Here is a 20,438-nt window from a genome sequence, read left to right on the forward strand (position 1 = left end):
TGGTATTTTGGACGCAAACCAATTCAGTGGCAGACATCAGTGGCTGCTGCTCTGCTCTCACATCCTGATCCTAAGCCTATTCCCCTGACTCTGGAATTCCCAGGAGCAAAACTGCTATATTTTTACTGCTACATTCTGCCTTCGTACCGTCGCCCAAACACCCCGAGGCTGAGGACGCCAAGACCTGCCTGAATGAAACAACGAATTGCGCCTTTGGCCACCCTCCTACCCCCAGCCTCCCTGCCCTCCACCCCTCCTGATCCCAATCTCCAGCTCGGGTCCAAATCTCTGACTGAGAAGGGGAAAGGCGAAGGGATTGAGGGAGAGAGTTCCACAGCTTCGTGAAGAAGTGGCTGAAAGTAACGGCCGCCGATGGTGAGGCGGAGGGTCTGGGGAACAAGGAGGTGGACACCTCCACCGCCCCCTCCCTTGGCTCGGCTCGGCTCCGGCCTCCGCCACTACGCGCTCCGAGACGCCATCCAGCATGAAGGGCGCTATATAATTTGTTGTTGTCGTGTACTGCATCCCGACATATTATTTCCTAACGGAAAGCTATCTAATTTGTTCCATTTACAAATGTACAAGGTCCAGCCCAGCCTGGCTCATCGGCAGGACGTAGAGGGGCACTGACCACTGCAAGAATTATTACTTAACCAACGCAGTTACACTAAAGCGCTCCGAGACACTATTTCGTGAAGGGCACTATATAAATACAAGTTGTTGTAACAAAATTTTGGAAACAATTGCAGTTCCAATACCTAGCACCTGATGGCAATGGAATTAAGGGTTGGAAAAAAACCTCACATGTTAAACAAAAGCATAACATTTCTTAACTTAGTCTCCAGCGCAGTCCCCTGTTCAGATGTTAAAGGACGTTAAAGATCCCACAACCCAATCGGGAAAGAGAAGGGAGTTTCTCCCTCTCTCCCGGTATCCTGGCCGACAATCCTCCAGATAAAATCAAGTCAAGTTCACGTCACGGCTGTTTGCGGGACGTTGCTGGGTGCAAATTAGCTGCTACGTTTCGTCCACAAAATATACAGTCACTACACTTTACAGTATATTCCGTGAAGCTCTTTGAGACGTCTTGAAGTCATGATAAGGCACCATATCAAATGCAAGGATTATTATTAGTAGTAGTGTGCTGTATTACTAGTATTACAGCAGTAAAATAATTTTAAAACAAATATTTGTGTGGAGGTGGGGGAGAAAGAGGACAAATGTAAACAGAGACACCAATTTGAAAGCATGTTTCACCCAAAAATCATTTTCTTTCTGGAAATAAAACATTCACAACAAATAAACTACTAATAATTGCTAATTATTCTTGCATTTGATGCAGCGCATTTTCATTCCCGCTGAGACACCTCGAAGCCCTTGGCGGGACTGTGACTGTAAAGTGTAGTGACTGTGCGCCGCAGGTAGGGAAAGGAGGCATTGGGAATTACGGTCCTAGGACCAAAATTTAATTATCGTTGTGGGAGATGGGAAAAGAGAGATTCCGCCCCCCCCCCACCCCCCGAAAAAAAATAACTTTGAGGTGGGGGTGTTTGCTGTGTGAGGGCGGAGAGGGGGCGGTGTAGCTTTAAGGCTCTGAGCTGTGTGGCTCTCCATGAACTTTGTTCCTGGTGAAGGAGTGAAACATGGCAGCGATGGGGAGACGTGTGTATGTGGTGGGGGTCGGCATGACCAAGGTACTGGAGCCCCTGTCAGCCAGGGGGACAGAGCTGGGGGTCTTCCCCCTGAGGTGTGCCCCTGATCTCAGCCTGGGGTGTGGGGGGAGGGGGGGTCTACCTTTAACAAGTCCCTTTAACAAGTGGATACATTGACTGTAACTAATGTAATGAACCATCAGTGTATATGGGGAAGGGGCGAAGGGCTTCACTGAGGATCAAGTGTAGTGACTGTGTGTTTCGTGGGTAAACGCGGCTGCTAATTTGCGCACAGCGATGTCCCGCAAGCAGTGATTGATTTTATTGCGCGCGGGGGGGGGGGGGGGGGGTTGGGGAGGTGGGGGGGTAAGGTTGGAGAGTTGCGTGGGCTGGGGGGGGTGGAATTGTCAGCCAAGGCACCCGGAGTGAGAGAGAGAGCGAGAGAGAGAGAGAGAGAGAAAAACTCCCTTCTCTTTTTCCATTTTGCCCACAAAATACACAGTCACTCCACTTCACGGGGTTATCCCGTGAAGCGTTTTGAGACGCCTCGGAGGTGTGATCGGGCGCTGTATCAAAGGCAAGGAGTATTGTTGTTATTATTTATCTCTAACATTGAAGCTCTTTGTGGGGAGATATATCCCGGCATTGTGGTCGCTGTATCAGCCGGAGCGAGTTATTGGATGGACCAGTAAAGGGTATTAACGTGTCCCCTCTTCATGTCTCCCCTCAGTTTGAGAAGCCTGGAGCTCGGGAGAATGTTGACTACCCCGACATGGCCAAAGAAGCAGGTGACGATTATAACTGTGTTTTGTACAGGCGGACAATAAAGATCCCAGGGCGTTATTAAGGGAGTTTCTCTCTCCCTCTCCCTCTCCCGGGCTCCTGGCCGACAATTCCACCCCCGCCCCCGGATATAATCGCTCGGTCGCGTCACGGCTGTTTGCGGGAAGTTGAGCAAATTATCTGCTGTTTCCACCTGCGCAGTTACTACACGAGAGCAGTTGACTGTCAAAGGTGCTGTGAGATGTTTTGATGTGAAATGTACGAGAGATTCGTTGCTGAAACCTGCTGTTTCCTGTCTCGGCAGCCCAGGGAGCACTCGCTGACGCCGGAGTCTCCTACTCTGCCGTGGAGCAGGCCTACGTGGGCTACGTGTATGGTGAGGTTACCACACGACAACAATAATAACATCAATAATACCAACAATATCAACAATAACATCAATAACAACATCAACAAAAATAACAACAATAATAACAACAACTTGTACAGCGTTCCTCTCGCGGGCAGTGTCTCGGATGGCTTCACGTCATCAACAGCAACATCATCAACAACGTGTGTTTAGACGGCGCCCGCCATGTGGGGTAGCCACTCAGAGCGCGATAGAAACACTCAGCCGCTCAACATTGGCGTCAAGAACACAAAGGGCTCCTCTCGTCCCACACCTGCTTCTCTCTCTCTTGTCTCTCTATTCCTCTCTCTATGTTTTGCTCTGTCTGTGTGTGTGTGTTTGTGTCTCTCTCTCTTTCTCTGTCTCGCTCTGTGTGTGACTCTCTCTGTCTCAGTCTCTGACCAAGAGCTGGTAGATTTGGGCCCTGACTGCATCCTCTCTCGCTCCCACGCCAGGTGATTCTTCGTGTGGGCAGAGAGCCATATACCACAGCCTGGGGCTGACTGGCATCCCCATCATCAACGTCAACAACAACTGTTCCACCGGCTCCACCGCTCTCTTCCTGGCTCGGCAACTCATCCAGGGAGGTCAGAGGCTTTCCTCTCGGTCAGAAGTGCGTCCCACCGCACACTGAAACCCATCACCGTGTTTAACAGTCTCCAAATCAGCTGAAAGTTCAATGTCGATACCAAAATTTCCCCTTGTCTGTGATGGAGCACACTCCCACACTGGTTGACAACACCCCTCCCACCCCTCCAGTAAAGCTTATTCGCTTTATAATAATAATAATAATTCTTGCATTTGATACAGCACCTTATCATATCTTTGAGACGTCTAAAAGCGCTTCACAGAATGTACTGTAAAGTATAGCGACTGTATTTTGTAAGTGAAACGCGCCATCCATTTTGCACACAGCAGTGTCCCACAAACAGTCATGGAGTGAGTGACCAATTTTATTGGGGAGATTGTTGGCCAGGACACCGGGAGAGAGAGAGAGAGAGAAATTCCCTTCTCTTTTCGAACATTGCCATCGGATCTTTTAACATCCACCTGAACAGGCAGACGGGAGCTCAGTTTAACGGCTCATCTGAATAATGGCGCCTCTGACAATGCAACACACACAACCCAGCGCTGAATTGGAGCGTCAGCTTAGACTGTGTGATTCCAAGTCCTGACGTGGGGCTTGAGCCTACAACCATCTGCCTCAAGAGACAAGAGAGAGAGAGAGAGAGTGTGCTACCCACTGCCCCACAAGGCGTTACGCCTGTCTGTGGGACATTGCTGTGCACAGCGGGCTGTGGTGTGTGTGTGACTGATCTCAGTTATTGTTGTTGTTGACCTCACACTCCCGTTGCTTTTTGAAGGACTTGCTGACTGCGTCCTCGCTCTGGGGTTTGAGAAGATGGAAAAAGGGTCTCTCATGTCCAAGGTAACTGAAACATGTGCCAACCCCCCCCCCTCCACCCACCACCATCATTCAGGATTGTGTGTGTGAGCATGTGTGTGTGTGTCAGTGTGCGTGAGTGTATGTGTGAGAGTGTATGAATCTGTGAGTGTGTCACTGTGTGTGAGAGTGTATGTGAGTGTGTCATTGGGTGGGTTAGTTTGTGTGAGAGTGTAGGAGTGTGTGTGAGAGTGTCACTGTGTGTGTCAGTGTGTTAGTGTCTGTGCTGAGCGCTGACTGGTATTGATTCTCTTGCCCCTAGTTCACAGACAGGACAAACCCGATGGACCACCACTTGGAGTTGATGGTCAGCGAGCGTGGCCTCGCGGCGGCTCCCATCGCTCCACAGCTGTTCGGCAACGCCGGGAAAGAGCACATGGAACGTTACGGTAACCGGCAACACTGAGCACCGGCAACACTGAGCACCAGCAACACCGAGCACCGGCAACACCGAGCACTGTCAGTGTGTACTCAGTGACGGTCCCAGTGTGTACACAGTGATGGTCCCAGTGCATACACAGTGACGGTCCCAGTGCGTACACAGTGACATTTCCAGTGCGTACACAGTGACATTCCCAGTGCGTACGCAGTGACATTCCCAGTGTGTACATGGTGACGGTCCCAGTGCGTACGCAGTGACGGTCCCAGTGTGTACATAGTGACGGTCCCAGTGCGTACACAGTGACGGTCCCAGTGCGTACGCAGTGACAGTCCCAGTGCGTACACAGTGACATTCCCAGTGCGTACACAATGACATTCCCAGTGCGTACACAGTGATATTCCCAGTGTGTACACAGTGACATTCCCAGTGCGTACACAGTGACGGTCCCAGTGCCTACACAGTGATGTTCCCAGTGTGTACACTGTGACGTTCCCAGTGCGTACACAGTGACATTCCCAGTGTATACACAGTGACATTCCCAGTGTGTACACAGTGACATTCCCAGTGTGTACACAGTGACATTCCCAGTGTGTACACAGTGACATACACAGTGACATGCCCAGTGTGCACACAGTGACATTCCCAGTGTGTACACAGTGACATACACAGTGATATGCCCAGTGTGTACACAGTGACATTCCCAGTGTGTACACAGTGACATACACAGTGACATTCCCAGTGTGTACACAGTGACCTACACAGTGACATTCCCAGTGTGTACACAGTGACATACACAGTGACATTCCCAATGTGTACACAGTGACATACACAGTGACATTCCCAATGTGTACACAGTGACATACACAGTGACATTCCCAATGTGTACACAGTGACATACACAGTGACATTCCCAGTGTGTACACAGTGACCTACACAGTGACATTCCCAATGTGTACACAGTGACATACACAGTGACATTCCCAATGTGTACACAGTGACATACACAGTGACATGCCCAGTGTGTACACAGTGACATTCCCAGTGTGTACACAGAGCGGTGCCTGTGGATGAGCAACGGAGTCCGTCACACACGGTTTTTGTCTCTCACAGGAACGAAGCCCGAGCACTTTGCAAAAATCGGGTGGAAAAATCACAAGCATTCTGTCAACAACCCGTGAGTGTGAGAACAGCTTGCACACCCAGGGGGAGTGTGTGTGTGCACCAGAGAGTGCAGTTGAGTGATTGTTTAAGTGTGTATATGTGAGTCATTGAGTGTGTAAGTTTGAGTGTATGTGTGAGTGAGCGTAAGTGTGAGTAAGTGAGTGCGTCAGTTTAATGGGTGTGGTAAGTGTGAGTGGGTGTGTGAATAAGCATGAAAGTATGAGTGAGATTTTAAGAACGAATGTGTAACTAAGTTTTGGGAGTGTGTGAGTGAGTGTGTAAGAGTGAGTTCAGTGAGTGTATAGGAGTGAGTTCAGTGAGTGTGTAAGAGTGAGTTCAGTGAGTGTGTAAGAGTGAGTTCAGTGAGTGTTTAAGAGTGGGTGTCTAAGAGTGAGTTCAGTGAGTGTAAGAGTGAGTTCAGTGCATGTTTAAGAGTGAGTTCAGTGAATGTGTAAGAGTGAGTTCAGTGAGTGTGCAAGAGTGAGTTCAGTGAGCGTGTAAGAGTGAGTTCAGTGAGCATGTTTAAGAGTGAGTGAGTAATCTGAGAGTTTTATCCTCTCACACGGAACGACGGGGAGTAATAATTAAAATAATAACTAGTGAGTGTGGTGCTTGTTGACGTGTGTGTGTGTGTGTCTGTGTGTGTGTGTGTGCGCGGTGCGGTGCGGGCGGGGCGTGCGGGGTGGGGGGGTGAGCTCTCCCTGTTGTGTGCGACACCCGACCCCTCTCTTCCTCCTCAGGTATTCCCAGCACCGGGTTGAGTACAGCCTGGAGCAGATTATGGGGTCTCGGCCGGTGTTTGAGTTTCTCACGCTGCTGCAGTGCTGGTAGGGACCCACGACAGCCACACATGACACTTGTTTCCCATCGGGAGGACGTCCCAAGGCGCTGGACTGGTCTGTGTGTACACTCTGCGCTCTCGTCAAACGGCCGTGAGAGGCGAGGTGTAAATGCAAGTTGTTGTAGGCGTTGTAGAGCTATAAAAATTCAGGTGTAATAACAATCCTTACATCTGATACAGCGCCTTATCACGTCGTCGAGACGTCTCAAAAGTGCTTCAAAGGATGCCCTGTAAAGTGGAGTGACTGCGCAGTTTGTGGGCCAAAGGCGCGCAGTTGTTTATCTGATAATTATTGGAATATTTAGCAAATTATGTAACAAATATTCCGTAAAGGATTCGACCTGAAAGCTCCGAGCAAAGAGTGCGATTGACATCGAGAGGGTGCAGAGCGCTCACGGGTATTTTAACGTGTACTTTAAAAGCTTTTTCTCTTCCCCCCCCCCCCGCCCCCCCCTCCACACCCCCCACACACAGCCCCACCTCAGATGGCGCAGCCGCAGCAGTGCTGGCCAGCGAGGGGTTTGTGCGGAGACATGGGCTGGAGGGTAAAGCAGTGGAAATCCTGGCCCAGGAGATGGTGACGGACATGAGCAGCACTTTCGAGGACAAGAGCTGCATTAAAGTTGTAAGCCTTTTCCCTCCATTACACAACGGAGAATCAGAACGCCCCCACCCCGCTCTCTCTTTCTCTCTCTCTCTCGCTCCCTCTGCCCCCTTGTACCCTCTCTTCCCCCCGCTCGCACCCTCTCTCCTCTCTTCCCTTCCCTCGCTCCCCATCACATTTACATTTGGAACCTGTGTTTCAGCCTTTCTCCCCCTCTCCCCCGACTTGAAGGAAAGGCCGGAGGTGGGTTGGAAGGGGGAGGTTGGGGGGTGGGGGGGGGGCTGTAAGGAGAAGGTTCCCTGGGGTTTGATATGGCCTCTCATGATGTACACCCTCAGGTGGGCTACGACATGACCAAGGAGGCGGCGAGCAGGTGCTTTGAGAAGTCAGGCCTGAGTCCTAGTGACGTGGATGTGATTGAGCTGCACGACTGCTTCTCCTGCAATGAGCTCATCACCTACGAGGCCCTGGGGCTTTGCCCCGAAGGTAACATCTCTCCCCTCGTGCTCTCCCCTCGCTCTCTCCCCTGCGTTCTCTCCGCTTGCGCGATCTCTCCCCTGCTCTCCCCTGTGGGGTTTTGGGGGGGGCTGGTGAGTGGGGGCTTGGTGCTGAGTTCCCGAGTCGCTTGCTTCCCATCTGTTCTTCGCTCTCTCTCTCCGCTCTCAGGGAAAGCCGGGGAGCTGATCGACAGGGGAGACAACACGTATGGAGGGAAGTGGGTGATCAACCCCAGTGGGGGGCTGATCTCCAAAGGACATCCACTGGGGGCCACAGGTAACACTTAATACATCTGTCTACGGAGCTGTATGGTGGGGGTGGGGGGTGTGGGCAGGGTGGTGGGGAGCAGTCCGTCGTGATGGAGAGGGAGTTTGGTTTGGCCCCTCTTTCCCTCCTCACCCGAAGTGAATGACCGGTTTAACCCAATACGATTGACATTCACTCGACGCCTTCACAAGTGAGGTTCAGGGTTCGATTCCCGGGCGGGTCAGGTCAGGGCCAAACGTTAGGCAAGTTTCCTTACCCCCACCCACACAACGCCTCTGTTTAGCAGCAGGAAGTAGATTCCTGTTAGTCAATTCCTTGCCCCTCTACTCGCAGACATCATAAACCTCTCCCTGTCCACTGATACTGTTCCCACCTCTCACCTCAACCTCCACGGTTCTGTCCTTGACTGGTTCAGATCGTACCTCTCACACCGCCTCCACATCATCTCCACAAACAGTTTCCCCTGTAACCCACACACTGTCTCGTGTGGTGTTCCTCAGGGCTCTGTCCCTGGTCCCCTCCTCTTCAACATCTATATCTTCCCTCTTGATGACATCATCCGCAGACATGGGGTCAACTTCCACTGTATGCGGATGACACCCAACTGTACCTCTCTGCCTCCGCCCTCGACTCCAGGACCACTGCTGTGCTGACAGACTGTCTGTCAGACGTCAAGTCCTGGATGAGATCTAACTTTCTTCAGTTGAATGTCAACAAGATCGAGGCTCTCCTGATCGGCTCCCGACAGCGCCTCCTCACCTCAGGCGCTGACAGCACCCACCACCCATGGTTGCCCACTCCCCCTCACTGAGTCAGTCCGAAACCTTGGCATCTTGTTTGACACTCAGCTATCTTTTGTATCTCACATCCATATCATGACCCGCTCTGACTTCCCCCACCTCCGCAATATCGCCCGACTCCGCCTCTGCCTCACCCCTCAGGCCGCCAAAACCCCCATACACGCATTCATTACGTCCAGGCTTGACTACGGCAACTCCCTGCTTGTCGGCCTCTCCAACTCCTCCCTCCACAGGCTATACATCCAGAACTCTGCAGCCCGTATCCTCTCCCGCACCAGGCTCCGTGACCCTGTGGCCCCCATCCTCGCCCAACTCCACTGGCTTCCCATCACACAGAGATCCTAACCCTCCGCTCAGTGGGCTCCGGCCTGCTTCACGTCCCCTGCCTCGCTCACCCCACTCTTGGCGAGCGGGGCTTCTGCCACTCTGCCCCCACCCTCCGTAACTCCATCCGCCTTGCCCTCTCCCTGGCTTTCTGCCCCCTCCCTGGCCTTCTGCCCCCTCCCTGGCCTTCTGCCCCCTCCCTGGCCTTCTGCCCCCTCCCTGGCCTTCTGCCCCCTCCCTGGCCTTCTGCCCCCTCCCTGGCCTTCTTCAAGACCTTCCTCTTCGACTGTGCTTTCCATCTCCCCCCCCTCCACCCCGACCCCCACTCGAGGCCGAAACTCTATCTGTGGAGCCCTGGGACAATAGAGATTGGTCATTCAATCCATTAACGGTCGGCGGTCAGGCTGAGCCTCTCTGTGATTGGTCGGCGGTCAGGCTGAGCCTCTCTGTGATTGGTCGGCGGTCAGGCTGAGCCTCTCTGTGATTGGTCGGCGGTCAGGCTGAGCCTCTCTGTGATTGGTCGGCGGTCAGGCTGAGCCTCTCTGTGATTGGTCGGCGGTCAGGCTGAGGCTCGCTGTGATTGGTCGGCGGTCAGGCTGAGCCTCTCTGTGATTGGTCGGCGGTCAGGCTGAGGCTCGCTGTGATTGGTCGGCGGTCAGGCTGAGCCTCTCTGTGATTGGTCGGCGGTCAGGCTGAGGCTCGCTGTGATTGGTCGGCGGTCAGGCTGAGGCTCGCTGTGATTGGTCGGCGGTCAGGCTGAGGCTCGCTGTGATTGGTCGGCGGTCAGGCTGAGCCTCTCTGTGATTGGTCGGCGGTCAGGCTGAGGCTCGCTGTGATTGGTCGGCGGTCAGGCTGAGCCTCGCTATGATTGGTCGGCGGTCAGGCTGAGGCTCGTTGTGATTGGTCGGCGGTCAGGCTGAGGCTCGCTGTGATTGGTCGGCGGTCAGGCTGAGGCTCGCTGTGATTGGTCGGCGGTCAGGCTGAGGTTCGCCGTGATTGGTCGGCGATCAGGCTGAGGCTCGCTGTGATTGGTCGGCGGTCAGGCTGAGGCTCGCTGTGATTGGTCGGCGGTCAGGCTGAGGTTCGCCGTGATTGGTCGGCGATCAGGCTGAGGCTCGCTGTGATTGGTCGGCGGTCAGGCTGAGGCTCGCTGTGATTGGTCGGCGGTCAGGCTGAGGCTCGCTGTGATTGGTCGGCGGTCAGGCTGAGGCTCGCTGTGATTGGTCGGCGGTCAGGCTGAGGCTCGCTGTGATTGGTCGGCGGTCAGGCTGAGGCTCGCTGTGATTGGTCGGCGGTCAGGCTGAGGCTCGCTGTGATTGGTCGGCGGTCAGGCTGAGGCTCGCTGTGATTGGTCGGCGGTCAGGCTGAGGCTCGCTGTGATTGGTCGGCGGTCAGGCTGAGGCTCGCTGTGATTGGTCGGCGGTCAGGCTGAGGCTCGCTGTGATTGGTCGGCGGTCAGGCTGAGGCTCGCTGTGATTGGTCGGCGGTCAGGCTGAGGCTCGCTGTGATTGGTCGGCAGGGCTGGCGCAGTGCGCTGAGCTGTGTTGGCAGCTCAGAGCGGAAGCCGCGGGGCGTCAGGTTCCGGGGGCGAAGGTCGGTCTACAGCACAACATCGGCCTCGGAGGCGCCGCCGTGGTGACGATCTACACAATGGGGTTCCCGGAGGCCGTGAGGTGAGCAACACCGCCCCCACCCCCTGCCCCCACCCCCACCCCACTGCCCCCCACACTGCCCCCCCCCCACCCACCCCACTGCCCCCACCCCCCCCCCACTGCCCCCCCACACCCCCCACTCCCCCACTGCCCCCCGCACCCCCACTGCCCCCCACAACCCCCACTGCCCCCACCCCCCCCACTACCCCCATCGCACCCCCTCAATACCCCTCATCCCTCACTAACCCTCCCCCAGACACACACACCGCATATACACACAGCCCCCCTTCATATACACACACACCGCATATACACACAGCCCCCCTTCATATACACACACACAGCCCCCCTTCATATACACACAGCCCCCCTTCATACACACACAGCCCCCCTTCATACACACACAGCCCCCCTTCATATACACACACACAGCCCCCCTTCATACACACACAGCCCCCCTTCATACACACACAGCCCCCTTCATATACACACAGCCCCCCTTCATATACACACACAGCCCCCCTTCATACACACACAGCCCCCCTTCATACACACACAGCCCCCCTTCATATACACACAGCCCCCCTTCATACACACACACAGCCCCCCTTCATACACACACACAGCCCCCCTTCATACACACACAGCCCCCTTCATATACACACAGCCCCCCTTCATATACACACAGCCCCCCTTCATACACACACACAGCCCCCTTCATACACACACACAGCCCCCCTTCATACACACACAGCCCCCCTTCATATACACACACAGCCCCCCTTCATACACACACAGCCCCCCTTCATATACACACAGCCCCCCTTCATACACACACACAGCCCCCCTTCATACACACACACAGCCCCCTTCATACACACACAGCCCCCTTCATATACACACAGCCCCCCTTCATATACACACACAGCCCCCCTTCATATACACACACAGCCCCCCTTCATATACACACAGCCCCCCTTCATACACACACAGCCCCCCTTCATACACACACAGCCCCCCTTCATATACACACAGCCCCCCTTCATATACACACAGCCCCCCTTCATACACACACAGCCCCCCTTCATACACACACAGCCCCCCTTCATACACACACAGCCCCCCTTCATATACACACACACAGCCCCCCTTCATATACACACAGCCCCCCTTCATACACACACAGCCCCCCTTCATACACACACAGCCCCCCTTCATATACACACACACAGCCCCCCTTCATATACACACAGCCCCCCTTCATACACACACAGCCCCCCTTCATACACACACAGCCCCCCTTCATATACACACAGCCCCCCTTCATACACACACAGCCCCCCTTCATATACACACACAGCCCCCCTTCATATACACACACAGCCCCCTTCATATACACACAGCCCCCCTTCATACACACACAGCCCCCCTTCATACACACACACAGCCCCCCTTCATACACACACAGCCCCCCTTCATACACACACAGCCCCCCTTCATATACACACACAGCCCCCCTTCATATACACACACAGCCCCCCTTCATACACACACACAGCCCCCCTTCACACACACACAGCCCCCCTTCATACACACACACAGCCCCCCTTCATATACACACACAGCCCCCCTTCATATACACACAGCCCCCCTTCATATACACACACAGCCCCCCCTCATATACACACACAGCCCCCCCCCCTCATATACACACACAGCTCCCCCACCCCTCCCATACACAACCCTCCCTCACGCACACGAACCCCCACCCCTCCATATGCACACACTGTCACACCCACACACTGACTCTAACACACACTGACCCCCCCTCTTGCTGGGGGAGAAATTGAAGTGACGTGTTGGGGGGTTAAAATTGATTTAAATGTCTGCTTCATGTGAATCAGTATGAGTGTGAAACCGTGTGTGTGTAAGTGTGGGTGCGTGTGTGAGTGTGGGGGAGTGTGTGTGTGGGTGCGTGTGTGTGTGTGGGTGCGTGTGTGAGTGTGGGGAGTGTGTGTGTGGGTGCGTGTGTGTGTGTGGGGGAGTGTGTGAGTGTGGGGGAGTGTGTGAGTGTGGGTGCGTGTGTGAGTGTGGGGGAGTGGGTGCGTGTGTGAGTGTGGGGGAGTGTGTGGGTGCGTGTGTGAGTGTGGGTGCGTGTGTGAGTGTGGGGGAGTGTGTGTGTGGGTGCGTGTGTGAGTGTGGGTGCGTGTGTGAGTGTGGGGGAGTGTGTGTGTGGGTGCGTGTGTGAGTGTGGGTGCGTGTGTGAGTGTGGGGGAGTGTGTGGGTGCGTGTGTGAGTGTGGGTGCGTGTGTGAGTGTGGGGGAGTGTGTGTGTGGGTGCGTGTGTGAGTGTGGGTGCGTGTGTAAGTGTGGGTGCGTGAGTGTGGGTGCGTGTGTGAGTGTGGGTGCGTGTGTGGGTGCGTGTGTGAGTGTGGGGGAGTATGTGTGTGGGTGCGTGTGTGAGTGTGGGTGCGTGTGTGAGTGTGGGTGCGTGTGTGTGGGTGCGTGTGTGCGTGTGTGTGTGTGGGTGGGTGTGAGTGAGTGGGTGCGTGTGTGTGAGTGGGTGCGTGTGTGTGTGTGGGTGCGTGTGTGTGTGTGGGTGCGTGTGTGTGTGTGGGTGCGTGTGTGTGTGGGGGTGTAAGTAGGTTTGTACGTGTGTGCGCGAGTGCATGTCTGAGTGTAAATGAGGGAGTGAATGTTTTTGTGCGTGAGTTTTATTCTTTGATCATTTGCGTAACAGCCTTGCGATTAGTTGTACACGAGCCCCCTCTCCCTCCCCGGAATCCCCCTCCCTCCCTCCCTGGAATCCCTCCCCCCTCCCTCCCTCCCTGGAATCCCTCCCCCCCCCCCCCTCCCTCCCTCCCCTCCCTCCCTGGAATCCCTCCCCCCCCTCCCCGGAATCCCTCCCCTCCCTCCCTCCCTCCCCGGAATCCCCCTCCCTCCCTCCCTGGAATCCCTGCCCCCCCTCCCTCCTCCCTCCTCCTGGAATCCCTCCCCCCCCCTCCCCGGAATCCTTCCCTCCCTCCCCGGAATACCCCCCCGCCCATCCCTTCCTCCCTCCCTCCCTCCCCCCCGCCCATATGCATTACTTGGTCAGCTTGAGAGATTCTGTCTCAGTCTCTCACTCTCACTCTGTCACTCATCCCTCGTCCTCTCCGCTCCACGATCGGCGGCTGCGTTTTCGGCCGCTGCGGCCCCAAAGCTTTGTAACTCTTTCCTTCCTCCACCCTCAGACCCTCCTTCGTTGGCCCAAGCTGCTGTTTGTGTTGTCGAGCAATTGTCACCGCAGCGCAGTATTTTGACGAGTTAGTTCCCTCTGAACCCTCTCTCTGTCCCCCAGAAGCCAGAGTGTTCAGGCTGTGCCGACCAGCGCTGCCTCCAGTGTGGATGGATTCAAGGTTCAGTCTGTGTTCAGAGAGATCGAGAAGAAACTTCAGCAGGTCAGACCCCGAGCCCGAACCCTCGAGCACAAGTGGGGGTGGAAAGGGGGAGGCGGATAATGGTCAAATGTTGCTTCCCTATCCTGACTGGTCAGGTCCAAACCCTCATTTTGCCCCCGACTCAACAAAGATTTCCCTCAACTCTGGCAAGGGTTGTGTAGATTGCGAGTGTACTGTGGGCCATGTGCAAAGCACCACATTGCAAACCATTTGTACAAGGCAGTTCCGGGAGCTTTGGACTAAGACGCATCTCTTTGATTGTCACCTTCCACCAGGCACGCACTCGCTCGGTACATCCCTCCGGGGGGAGAGAGAGCGGGTGCACATTCCATTCCAGACATGTGTGGTTGGTGCACATGTGTGAAGCTCTCAGTCTGATTCGGAGACTCTTAAGCACGGTGATGGGTTTCCGCTTGTATCAGACACCCGGCTGTGCAAAAAAAAACTCGCCCAGTGTTAACGCTTGGAATGTAATTTTGTTGTTGTCGTCGTCGTCGCACTGCTCTGATCTCCCTGGCACTCGCTAAAGCTCCGATGGGAACAAAGCGTGCAAAGCGCTCGTTAGCTCAGTGTGTGTGAGAGAGAGAGAGCGCTGTCAAACGATTGTGAAAACCCACGTGCAAACTGGGGTCTAAACTTGTGTTTGACACTCTGCTGTGCGCAGTTTGTTTCTATTCTCCACGGCTCTTAGGGGCCTGTCCCTGATCCAGCCATTGACAGCTTCTTCTTTCTCCCCCAACTCGCCCCTTACCCCCCGCCCAACCCAGGAAGGGGAGAGCCTGGTCAGTAAGATCGGGGGCGTGTTTGCTTTTAAAGTCAAAGAAGGTCCGGACGGCAAAGAAGGCCTGTGGGTGGTGGACGTGAAGAACGGAAGTGGTTCAGTGGACTTTAACTGTGGTACGTGGATTTCCCAAGTGGGAGGGAGAGGAGCATTGGGAGGGAAAGGGTGGGGAAGTGGGAGGGAATGGGGGAGTGGGGGTGGAGTGAGAGGGAAACACAGAGCTGCTTGCAGGAAGTGGCCCAGGCTCGCTGTGCTGAATGGCTGTTAAAAACTTTCTATTGCTTCACAGAAAAGAAAGCGGACTGCACCATCACCATGTCTGACACTGACCTGTTGGCTCTGATGACCGGCAAAATCAACCCCCAAACGGTGAGTGCCAGATAATTGACTAATTAGCCTTTATTCGTATAACAGTATAATATTCTGCTACTGCTCTGTCTCATAATTGCAAAATACACAGTCACTGCACCTCGCAGTGAAACCCTGTGAAGCGCTTTGAGTCAGAGTCATTCTTTGGCTCTGATCAACACAAAGATCCGACCAGCTCAGCAGTCACCAACCACCTGTATTTTCCAGGCTTTTTTCCAAGGAAAACTGAAAATCGCTGGGAACATGGGATTGGCCATGAAACTGCAGAAACTGCAACTGGAACCGCCGAGATCGAAGCTGTGAACATCGCTGCTATTCTCATTCCTCCTTTCTTCTCTTCCCTCCTTCCCTCTCTCCTCCTTCCTTCTCTCCTCCTTTCCTCTTTTTATTCCTCTCTCTCTCTCCTGTCTTCCTCCTCTCTTATCTCTCTCTGCCTCTCTTCTCTCCTCTTCCCTCCTCTATCTCGTCTCTCTCTCTCTCTCTCTCTCTCTCTGTCCTCCCTTCCCTTGTGTCTCTTTTCTTGTTTTATAAGTGATTAATATCCTCAGATCCTAAGAACAGTGGCCAGTTGTGGTGGGGGCGGGGAGGGAGTGAGAGAGCAGTATCTGGAAGGGTTGGTTTATTGTTACAGGGGGTGGGGGGGGGTTGAGGGTAATTTGTTTTGTATTTCCACTCAGAGTTTGATCATAGGCGTTCGAATTTAGTCAAGAGAAAAACACTAACAAAAACGAGGGGCCCGAGAGTGAGCGCAGCGCGTTCCCGACTCGATTCAATAACGTTTCTGTTGAAAATGATAATTAATAATAATAATAACAACAAACTATTTGAAATGTTTTTTTTGTAAAGTTTGAAAAAACAACATACATTTGCCTTTGTTAAAAACAACCGCATCGAATGAATCCCACAGACTTTCGAGAGGAACTGAAGTCTCTCAAAGGTAGATTTTGATCATCGGGAGTTAGTGTTACACACCTGCCTTTATTTACGAAGTGTGGTCTTTAGACTTTTAGCATTTCCCCTTCAAGCATTTTCTGCTACATCACATTCTCCTCACTGTAACAAAATTAAAACCCACATTTACCTCTTTGTGAACAAAGTTGTTGTCCTTGGTACGTCCTCATCTCGTGAAAGGTGCAATACAAATGTCATTTGTGGTTGTCCTGTGTTGTTGGAGTCCTATATCTCAGTGGTTAGAGCGCTCGCCTCGCAAGCAAGAGGACCCGGGTTCAACAACAACTTGGATTTATATAGCGCCCTCCACGCCGGATGGCGTCTCAGAGCGCTTTACAGTTTTAGATCCCGGGACCGAGTTGGGCAGAGCAAAATTTTAGGCAAGTTTCCTTACTCCGCACACCTGTTATAATAATAATAATAATCCTTGAATTTGATATAGCGCTTTTCACATCTTCTCGACGTTTCAAAGCGCTTCATAGAATAGACTGTAAAGTGAATTGACTTTGTGGGCGAAACGCAGCAGCCAATTGCGCACAACAATGTCCCACAAACAGTCGTTGATTGAAAATGACCAATTTATTATTGTTTTGTTTTGGAGGATTATTATTAGGCTCTGTGTGGAGTAAGGAAACTTGCCCAAGGTTTCGCCCTCTGCCTGGAATTGAACTCAGGTCTCTCACTCGCAAAGTGAGTGCTCTAACCACTGAGCTACAGGACTCCACACCTAACACCACACCTGTTCACCTAGCAGTAAGTAGGAACCCAGTTGTTAGTCAATTGGCGGATCGTTTTTCCTGGGGTAATAATCCCTCCCCCCAAAAATAATAATAATTCGGTCATTCAATCAACGATTGTCTGTGGGACACTGCTGTTTCGCCAACAGAATATATAGTCACTACACTTTACAGTATATTCTGTGAAGCACTTTGAGACACCTCGAAGATATGATAAGATACTAACTATATCAAATGTAAGGATTTCATATATAATATATATATTTTATGGGGTGGCTCAGTCGCTCGCACTCAACTGAGTGTGGCACAGTCAAACCACTGTGTCAGTGACTGGCTCACACAGGCGAGTCTACACTGCACAGCCCCACATTGAAAGACGCTGTCCTTCGGATGAGACATTAAACCTATCTAGCGCCCCGTCTGTTCAGGTGAGTGTTAGAGATCCCGTGGTGCTGTTGGAAAAGAGAAGGAAGTTTCTCTCCCAGTGTCCTGGCTGACAATTCCCCTCCCCCAACCCACCCTCCACCACAGAGGGAAAAAAAATGGGCACCTCACAGCTGTTTGCTGTGTTAGCTAGAGCGCGCTCTGTTTTTTTAGCTGGTTAGACTCCAGCAGTTATGCTGAACGCACACTCTGGGGTCCCCAAGCTTCAGCTCTCACCAACCTGCGCCTAATACTCTCTAGAATTAGGAAAGCAGGGTGCACGCTTCCAGAGAGAGAGAGAGAGTGCACGTTGCATTCAGGACCCGGTGAAATTCCCATGTGCAGCTAATGTACATCAATGGAAATCAGTCTGGTTCGGAGACTAAAACAGGTGTGATGGGTTTCCACGGGTATCAGACACAAAATATTAGGGGTTATCTCAAAAGAGCGGTGAGCGAAGGGAGAGGGGTGGGAGCACAGCTCGGCGAGGAGGTAAGTTGTTAGAAAATGGGGAGAGAGGGGAGCGAAGGACATGGATGGGTTTTATTTTGGGGTGGGGTGGGTGTCAGAACATGGTTGCCTGTTGGTGTTAGTAGGTCCGGGCGGGCTGTCTGGCTACAGCGAGATATTTGTAACGTCTCCTCCCAGCAGCCACTAAACCACAACTTCACTTCAAATGGAACCAGCTGGACCAGTTTCAACCACAGATGTTTTTGCACACTATTCCCTTCCTCTCTCTCTCTCTCTCTCCACACTCCTTCCTTCCCTCCCTCTCTCTCTCTCTCTCCCTCCCGGTTCTCTCCCTCTCCTTCGTTCCTCTCTCTCCTCCTCCATCCTCTCCTCGTTCTCTACCTCTCCATCCCTCCTCTCTCCTCCCTCTCCCTTCACACTCCTTCCCTCTCCTCATCTTCTACCTCTTCATCCATCCCTCCCTACCTCTCTCCTCATTCTCTCCACACTCCTTCCCTCCTCTCCTCATCCCTCTTAGAATTATCTAAATCTCCTCCCTCCTCTCCGTTCAGTCCCATTCTCCTCTCTCCCCCAAACCCCCCTCATCAACACATAGACAAAGACCCCTTCTCATATTCCTCCCATTCAGATACATAACTGATTCACATTTAAGATTCCCTCTGGGAAGAGAAGCCCCGGGAGGAACAGCACGGTTACCTGTGATCTTCAAGCCTTGAAGATCGTTAAGCGGGGAAAATTCAGGACAGAGGCTAGGAAGTGTGAGCCGGGGAGAGAGAGCAGTTGGAAGGGATTTCAGGCAGAACGTGGCTGAGGCCAGAACTCTGAGATTCATTAACAAAACATCTTGATGCCCCAGCGGCCTGTTTGGCCTCATCCCTGCAGAACACCCATTGCCTTCACAGTCAGACTTGGTCTGTTGAAAGAGTCCCAATGTTCTGGCCTCAACCTCTCCTCTCCTGGCAGCCCGTCCCAGCTGTTGAACATCTGCCTGGGTCAGAACACGCTGTGGAACTCGGGGCTGAATTGCCTTTGCTTCACGCTGTAATCTACATTATTTACAGCACAGACGCTCTCCCTTTTGTCACCCCCTCCCCACACCCCTCCTGCCCCTGTATCCCTTCCCCCAGGGGTCAGTTAGTCAGTTACGAGAGGGCACCCGATCCTGTGAAGCGCTTTGAGATGTCCTGGCATGAAAGGTGCTGTATCAAACGTGAGGCTTATTAGTAGTAGTATTTACACAGCGCCCCTCACGCAGCGTCCCAGAGAGATACGATCCAAGGAAGGATTTAAAGACAGAAAGATAGTGTGGAGCGAGGGAATGGAGAGGAAGAGAGTTCCAGAGATTAGGGGCAAATGGCCTCCTGTCTCTCTCTGCGCTGCACAATTTCAGTGGATGCACAGAACTAAGGGAAATATGGTAGAATGCTTTGTGTGGTCTGAAACCAGCAGTGGTGAGTGAGAGGGTCCCTGCAGAGCAGAGATCTGTACATTCCTATAACTCCGGCTTGTAGAATGGACTTCCGAGCCAGACAGCGAGAAAACCGAGGAGAGGTGGGTTCAGCGTATTTATAATAATAATAATAATAATCCTTGCATTTGATATAGCGACTCATCACGTCATCGAGACGTCTCAAAGCGTTTCACAACAAAGTGAATTGACTGTTTAGTGTTCAATGGGACCAGCCAACATGGGACAGGGGATGGGAGGACAGGGGATGGGAGGGAACGGGGGGAGGTAGGGGATTTGTGTTACTGTGGGTCAGCCTGGCTCAGTCACTATGTCAGCCGCAACAGCAAAGTGTTAGGGGGACAACAGATGGGATAAAAAAAAGGGGTGGACGGTCAGAAGGATGGACAGATGACGAATGGCAGACCCCCACCCCCACAAGACATTCTGATCCTTTTTGTTTCGAATTAGTGGACAGCTGGAGACGGATCGGAAACTGCCCAGCCAGGGAGCGTGAGATTCTTGGACTGGAATTCCACAGGGAAGCGGGGTGGGGAAACGGGAGATTTTCCATGGACTCTCTCTGGCTGTTGAGCGTCTGGTGAGGGAGTTAGGATCAGGTGTTGGCCTGGGATCTTTCTGCGGTGGTTGACCAGGTAGCCTGACAGCCACTCAGCACAGAACAGATGGAACACACAGAAAGGCAAACCGTAATCATTAATGATAAAATCGGACGTGAAAGGTTTGCACTGCAGAGGGAAAAGGCTGTATTTTTGCTCCGCCGGGCGTCTGACACGTGCGGAAACCCATCACCGTTGCTTAAGAGTCTCTCCAGACCCAACTGAGAATTCCGTGCGTCCCACCCACACACACATGGAAATCCCGGAGATAGATTGTTGGAATGAAATGCGCACTCTGGAGAGACTCGACCTGTTTACCTAATCCAGACTGTATTATGCAGCAGCACCGACACGATGCGGGGGTTGGGGGAGTGGGGGGGAGGCAACGGCAAAGGAATGGGCTT

At 53.1% G+C, this 20,438-nt stretch overlaps 1 protein-coding gene across 1 annotated transcript; it reads left to right on the top strand.

Annotated features, from left to right (window-relative positions):
* The first annotated feature begins 1,627 nt into the window (after positions 1–1,627).
* On the top strand, positions 1,628–16,481 carry scp2a (sterol carrier protein 2a). The gene is made up of 16 exons (XM_042335689.1): positions 1,628–1,694; positions 2,383–2,440; positions 2,740–2,811; positions 3,279–3,410; positions 4,188–4,252; positions 4,530–4,656; positions 5,760–5,823; positions 6,551–6,637; positions 7,126–7,276; positions 7,594–7,741; positions 7,922–8,029; positions 10,664–10,817; positions 14,136–14,235; positions 15,003–15,132; positions 15,306–15,385; positions 15,593–16,481. Exons 1-16 carry the CDS (start codon positions 1,644–1,646, stop codon positions 15,686–15,688), a joined length of 1,623 nt encoding a protein of 540 aa, XP_042191623.1. The 5' UTR covers positions 1,628–1,643; the 3' UTR covers positions 15,689–16,481.
* The last annotated feature ends 3,957 nt before the right edge of the window (positions 16,482–20,438 follow it).

Source organism: Callorhinchus milii, unplaced genomic scaffold (genome assembly GCF_018977255.1).
Source record: "Callorhinchus milii isolate IMCB2004 unplaced genomic scaffold, IMCB_Cmil_1.0 Scaffold5, whole genome shotgun sequence".
Taxonomy (NCBI): Eukaryota; Metazoa; Chordata; class Chondrichthyes; order Chimaeriformes; family Callorhinchidae; genus Callorhinchus; species Callorhinchus milii.

What these genes read in the sequence shown, in the direction of transcription:
- scp2a (XM_042335689.1), top strand. Translation starts at nt 1,644, where the DNA reads ATGGCAGCGATGGGGAGACGTGTGTATGTGGTGGGGGTCGGCATGACC. An exon ending in AGAGCACATGGAACGTTACG is followed by an intron (nt 4,657 to 5,759) that starts GTAACCGGCAAC and finishes TGTCTCTCACAG; the next exon opens with GAACGAAGCCCGAGCACTTT. An exon ending in AAGCATTCTGTCAACAACCC is followed by an intron (nt 5,824 to 6,550) that starts GTGAGTGTGAGA and finishes CTTCCTCCTCAG; the next exon opens with GTATTCCCAGCACCGGGTTG.